Source organism: Corylus avellana, chromosome 2, assembly GCF_965113065.1.
Source record: "Corylus avellana chromosome 2, dhCorAvel1.hap1.2, whole genome shotgun sequence".
Lineage (NCBI taxonomy): Eukaryota > Viridiplantae > Streptophyta > Magnoliopsida > Fagales > Betulaceae > Corylus > Corylus avellana.
Window position 1 is genome coordinate 5745807 of NC_142491.1, and position 6000 is coordinate 5751806.

At 33.9% G+C, this 6000-nt stretch overlaps 1 protein-coding gene across 1 annotated transcript; it reads right to left on the reverse strand.

Annotated features, from left to right (window-relative positions):
- Positions 1–2523: 2523 nt before the first annotated feature.
- Positions 2524–4527, reverse strand: LOC132165315 (pheophytinase, chloroplastic). Its single transcript, XM_088512512.1, has 4 exons — positions 4037–4527; positions 3495–3686; positions 3236–3392; positions 2524–2885 (listed from the first exon to the last, which is right to left on the reverse strand). Exons 1-4 carry the CDS (start codon positions 4525–4527, stop codon positions 2646–2648), a joined length of 1080 nt encoding a protein of 359 aa, XP_088368638.1. The 3' UTR covers positions 2524–2645.
- Between the last annotated feature and the right edge of the window lie 1473 nt (positions 4528–6000).

The following is a 6000-nucleotide window of genomic DNA, read 5'->3' on the forward strand; positions in this document are numbered from 1 at the left end:
ACAACTGTTGAGAAACAAATCCAAAGGTGAGTTTATTTGCACATTACTTCTTCTGCTTCCATTGTGGATTTCTGATTTTCTTTCACATTCTTCATCTTCTTTGGAAGATTTTTAAATAATTTGCATTTATTCTTTTTTCTCTCATTTCTTTTGGGGTTCAACAGAGCCGTGGGCGGGTCCACTATGCAAGTCATCCCCATGAGCCACACATCACGCTGTTCAAGAGGCCTCTAAACTGTTAGTAGCAGGAGGAGAACATGCATCATCCCCCGCAAATATACTTGTAATCTCTCCAACTAGACTTCATATTTTCCTAAGAAACAATCTGGATGTTTTGGAACTTAGGTTTGTATATTTGTTAATTTTCCTGTACGGAAATTTTATGCTTGTCATTGGCATTGTGTTGATATAAAAGGCTCTTTTGTTTTTGTCTGAATGTTTGCGTTGGAAAGATCTTGTCGCTCCTATTTCTTAATATTCTTGTTGGGTTCACAAAAACGCACAACAGGTGTTTGTTGAATTGCCTCACCGACCAAGCAGAGAGTGAAAGCCTCCGAACATTGAATTTTTTCATTACTATGAGTGCCTTTGTTGGCTTGACAAAAGAGAAGAAACCTGTAAGTTCAACACTCCCAGCCTAAACACCAAACCTAGAGCATATATTGCATTTTCTCCAATGATTTGGCATCACACCCTTGTAGTTGGAACCCGAAGTGTTCAATGAAGAAAATGTTGGTCCTGAACAGGATAATGATGGAAATATTTTGCTCCTTTGTTTTTTATGGTTTATTCATTGATTAAAAAAAAGGGAATTAACTTTATTGCATTGAAGGAACCGTGCTGATCTAGTTACATTTCTCTCGGCGTCTTTCAAGCAAAATTGGTATGGAGAAGAGGAGGGATTATCTTTATGTAGTATTCCCAGGAACAAACTGATCCAGATTATGAATATAAAGAGGTATATATGTCTTACTACTCCTGCAATTTTATAATTTATTGGGATGTTGTGTATCCAAATAGACAAATTCCTTTTTGTAAGTGATCGAGAGTATAATTATTATTATTGTTAAAGATAACATTCCAATCAAACATGCTAACCAACTAATTCAGTTTCAACCAGAAGAAGACTTCCCCAATCACCCTCACTTTCACGGCACTTCTTCTACACTCAGCAGCCCACACAAGGCCAGCCTCTCAACTCTCAATGCAAGCTGATTGCTGCTTCCCAATACAAGATGAAGGCCGTCATTTGTCAAGTATTCCTGCATGTCAGATGTCCATGATTTCTGCTGGCTTTCATCTCAGCTCAGCACACAATTGTCCTGCTTCCATGCTTTTTGTTTTCCTCTTGGTTTTCTGTTATGTAATTTAATGTGTTCATTGTTTTCTGTTATGTATTTCAGTCCTCTCTTCTCTTGTAAAAACACACGAGCCATTTGGCTATATAAATACATGGTACTGCACTGTTATTGGTTATGTAACCAAAACAGTTTTCCTTTAATCTTTCAATTATATGTTTATTCTCATATAACCAGAGTAGTTCGAGTATATGTTTATTCTCATATACCATGGTTGCACCCTTTTGCGCTTTTAATGAGATTGCTTATATTAGATGATCAAGATTTCTTTTAATTTATTTGATGTCATTTGTTAAGAAAAATGCTATGATAATAAAATGGACAATCTATTTATCAATATTTAGAGGTGTGCAACTCTGCTTTGCAGTTTTGGTTGCTTTTTATTTTTTCTTTGCTCCCATTTTGGTTCTTTTGATCTTTAAAATTTTTCCTTGCAACCGAATGATGCACTTATGAACACAAAAATGCTTTACATTTTCCTGGTGAATTATTTTTTGTTAGTGGGTTTGCAATGTTTCTCTGCTTAAGTATACCATATAGTATATAATCAGCTATTAGTAACTTGAATGTTACTAGAAATTGTAACATTCAAGTTATTAGAAATTGTAACATTCAAGTTATTGAATGTTATTAGAAATCTGTTTCCTACTATACTTAGATCTTCAACAAGTATCCATTACTGAAATTGCTATTCAGTAAATAATTCAAGGAAATTCTTAGCGCTTATAACATCCATTATAATTAATTTTCAACACAATTTTCTCACCAAATTTACAACTTCAAAGAAATGTCCATGGGCCTCCCTCCAAAGAAAGCGCCATTCTTTTTCTTCATTGCCTACTAATGCCAATAGATAGGTTACCCCTGTCTACATGGAAACTGAATTTCAATTGGTTCTCTTCTTTTCCTTTTTTATTTTTTTTTTTCGCCCTCTAAACCTCATGGGGTTGGACCATGATAACACTGATTGAGGTCCTTTGCAAACCACACTTTATAGTTGTATTGATCAGAGAGATATAGAGTTCAATCGGATACAAGCTGGGTACTGCAGATATGTGTCGTCAACTGCTGCAGAAATATTTCTCTCTTTGGCTGCATTGTATTGGGTTACAAAAATAGCTATCTCCAGGCTTTGAGGAAGGAAGTTTTGGACATAATGTAAATATTGGATTCAAATAATATGAATGATAAATTGATTGATTCCTTTAATACAACAATATATGAAAAATATGGTACATTTTTCAGAATTACTATGCTTTGGACAAAGGCAACATTGGTATACCCGTATCAAGATTTGAAATATAAATTACCAAAGTGAGACTTGATTAAAGATCTGATCATGTTCCAAAGTGAGAAGTTGGATCCAAAGAAATGCACCCTCACTGATTTACTTGATCCATCTCTCACAAATTCCAAGTCCTTGGCAATACTGAATTGGATACTTTTTTCATCATCAAGCAGAGGTAATGCAACTGAGTCCTGAGTCTCTAGGTTTTCGATCCACCCGCATAATAAATAATTCACAACCTGTATGACAAGTACAGTTACTAATCTAAATACCCAATAAAAAAGAAAAGGATATAAAGTTAACCAAAATAAAAACAAATTATGGCATTCGCAAGAAATTAACCCAATTGAAACCTTCGTAATACAAGTTGGTTGTTAATTAATCAACCTTTGTCCTGTAAGATTCTTCTTTCTATATGACGTGCAAAATTTAGACTCTTGCTTTTACTCACACATAGAGACGTCGGTCATGCTGAAAGTATTTTCCTTTTTATGGCAGAAAAAGTCATGCAAAGAAGTTGAAAATGTTCTATTCCCTTATCTGCTAAAAGAAAAGACACTCCTTAATTAATCAGTAACAAGCTACATACCTCTGGAACTTCATCATGGAGGTAGTGGCCAGCCGAACTGATCTCATAATACGGAGCTTCCGGTACCTGGCGTTTCACCTGAACGCCCCAAACAGGTTTCACCCAGGGGTCTTCTTTTCCATACATAAAGCAGATTGGTACATTGTTCATTTGACATCTTCAAATAAAAATGAGCTGCAAATCCATAATTTGGACCAAAAAAAAAAGGAAATAAGGCACAATAAATATTTGTAGCAGTTAGGACTTTTGCACTATCCACCTAGATAAAGTGTTCCTAAAAGATAATTGTCCCTGAGGAGCAAACATAATCGAGGCAAATGATGTAGCGGCAGCTGGATGCTGTGTTGTCTCAAGTATACAAGAAAACACTTTGTCAACATTCGTTGAATGATCTGCGTAAACTGGCTTGAGTTCCTTTGCAATACTTCTAGGATCACTTATTTTCTGCCAACTGAAATCACATGATAAAATTTGAAGTTACTTTTAGTCAATACACATTGGATATGTAGAAGAGTATGTGAAACACTTTTTCTTCTCAGAACTGAAGGACCTAAACAATGTCTAGAATGTCTTGACAGTTCAATCTCGAAATGATTTAAACATATAAGTTCTAAATTTCCAAGTTGCAAGCCTTAAACTTCAACTTTTATGAAGATTGTATATAATAGGATCCATTCACTTGGATGAATGTTTACAAGATCTTAAATGTGATGCCTTAGTAGTTTACACCCTGACTAGGCAACGAAGAAACATATAAACAAAAATGGACACCAACTGATCCATATGACTACTTAAACTTACATGACTTCTGTGAGCTTTCTCACACTGGAAGGCAGAGGAAATGTTCTAGCCCATGGAAATAGTTTTGCTAGTCTAGGAGATCTTATGGGGTTAGCTAGAAATCCCCATAAAGGAGTTGCATTAAGCAATGTAACACCTTTCACCAAATGAGGGTTGTGTGCTGCAAAATATAGAGCCACGAATCCCCCTAGTGAGTTCCCAACAATATACACTGTATAGCCTCCACTCAAGACCTTTGAATCAACATTTTTGAAGCCTTTAAGGATATTTAATGATCTAAACCTGCTCTGGTGGCTGGGTTTCTTTATTATAGACTGATCTAAATTGTGAAATCTCAGAGTCCCATATCTGGAGTCAATTTTAGTGCACCAAAATTTATGTTTTCTAAAGGTGAGCCTTGATTGATGCAAATTAGAGCTTTTCAGAGCCAAATCCAATCTTAATTTTACAACATGAGAGCAGGGTGCACAATTGTATGACAGAATTTCCATAGCCAGAAACTGTGCCTGTAATGGCCAGCCAAAGCAAATGATTTAGCAACAATCTAACTTTACCTTATGTTTGGCTGCAGAAAAAAGAATGAAGAAATCAAATGTGTAATTTGGAATTCTTAAGTAGTATCAGTTTCTGAATTGGTGAAATCCAACTTGTGCAACGCCAAAAAAAAAACAAATTATACGGCATGTCCGAAGTAATGAACTTTATATATCCTTTATAATCAAATTTTTATTTTTATTTTGGCTAAAAAACCAAACAAAGCTTAAAGCTTTGAAGGAAGATGGTATAAACATATATCATGGAGAGAACTATTCTGTGTAGTTCTGAGATTAAATCAAGCCAAACTACAGCTTATAAACTGATTCAGAAAACTATTCTTACATAAAATTTACAATAATTAACTCTTAACTAACAAATAAACTTTACCATATATAAAATTTAATAAAGCCAAAGAGCTTTGATCGCCCCAACCGAAGCTTTGTTTAAGCAAATGGTTCACCTCTATTTTCTAATCTTTAGAGGTGTGCAACAACTCTATTTTGCATTATGTGTTATCTGTTTTTTTTTTTTTTTTTTTTTCTCATTTTTTGTTATTTTTCTCTTTAAATTGTTTCCTCTGCAGCCAAACGATGCACGTACGCATGGACACAAGAATACTTTACATTTTTCTCTTAAATTGAGATTGGTGAATTATTTTTTGTTAGTTGTATTGCAATGTTTCTCTTTATAAGGGTTCATTTGGGATTATGATTTCAAAATGTGCGATTTTAAAATGTGTGATTTGAAAACGTGATTTTTAAAAATGTAATTATGTATTTCGCAAAATTTCGATTTGGTCTTTAAAATTGCATTTTAGCCTTTAAAATTATGCATTTTCAAAAAAACGCATCATCACCTACGATTTGAGAACACAAGTTTTCTGTGTTTTCAAATCGCAATTTTTTAAAAAGGCAATTCCAAACAATTAATTTTTTGGGATCTGATTTAAAATCACACTATTTATTTATGAAATTGAAATGCTAAACGCATGTCCTAAATGGGCTTGCAGAGTCGCAGTTACTCATCTTTACTTTAAAAACAAAATTTCCCCAAACCTCTTGAATTATATTGTTCAGATTAAAAGAACTACCACTGCATGTTTGTTTGCAGATACTTATGGGGATCATTAAATAAATGGCACAAATAGAGAAATAAAATTATGATCATGTTACTACCCTAAGGGCTTGTTTGAGATTGTGTTTGAGGTGTTTAAAAATACTTTTAACACTAAAAAAGTCCGTTTAAAGAAAAAAGTATTCGTTAAGTTTGGTAAAAAAATTAAAAACGCTTTTAAAGGTCCAAAAAGCCTAAAAATGACCAAAAAAACACTTTTTGCAAAAGTTTAAAAATGAAGCTTTTGCCTAAAAGCTTTTTTTGACTTAAAAGCTCTATTTTTCAAACGCAATCTCAAACAAGTTCTAATTGTT

Excerpts from the sequence above, each read along its gene's own strand:
- LOC132165315 (XM_088512512.1), bottom strand. The coding sequence starts at position 4,527 with ATGGAAATTCTGTCATACAATTGTGCACCCTGCTCTCATGTTGTAAAA. Across the intron at positions 3,687-4,036 it reads AGAAAGCTCACAGAAGTCAT|TTGGCAGAAAATAAGTGATC; the intron begins GTAAGTTTAAGT and ends ATGTGATTTCAG. Across the intron at positions 3,393-3,494 it reads TTTAGGAACACTTTATCTAG|ATGTCAAATGAACAATGTAC; the intron begins GTGGATAGTGCA and ends TTTTATTTGAAG.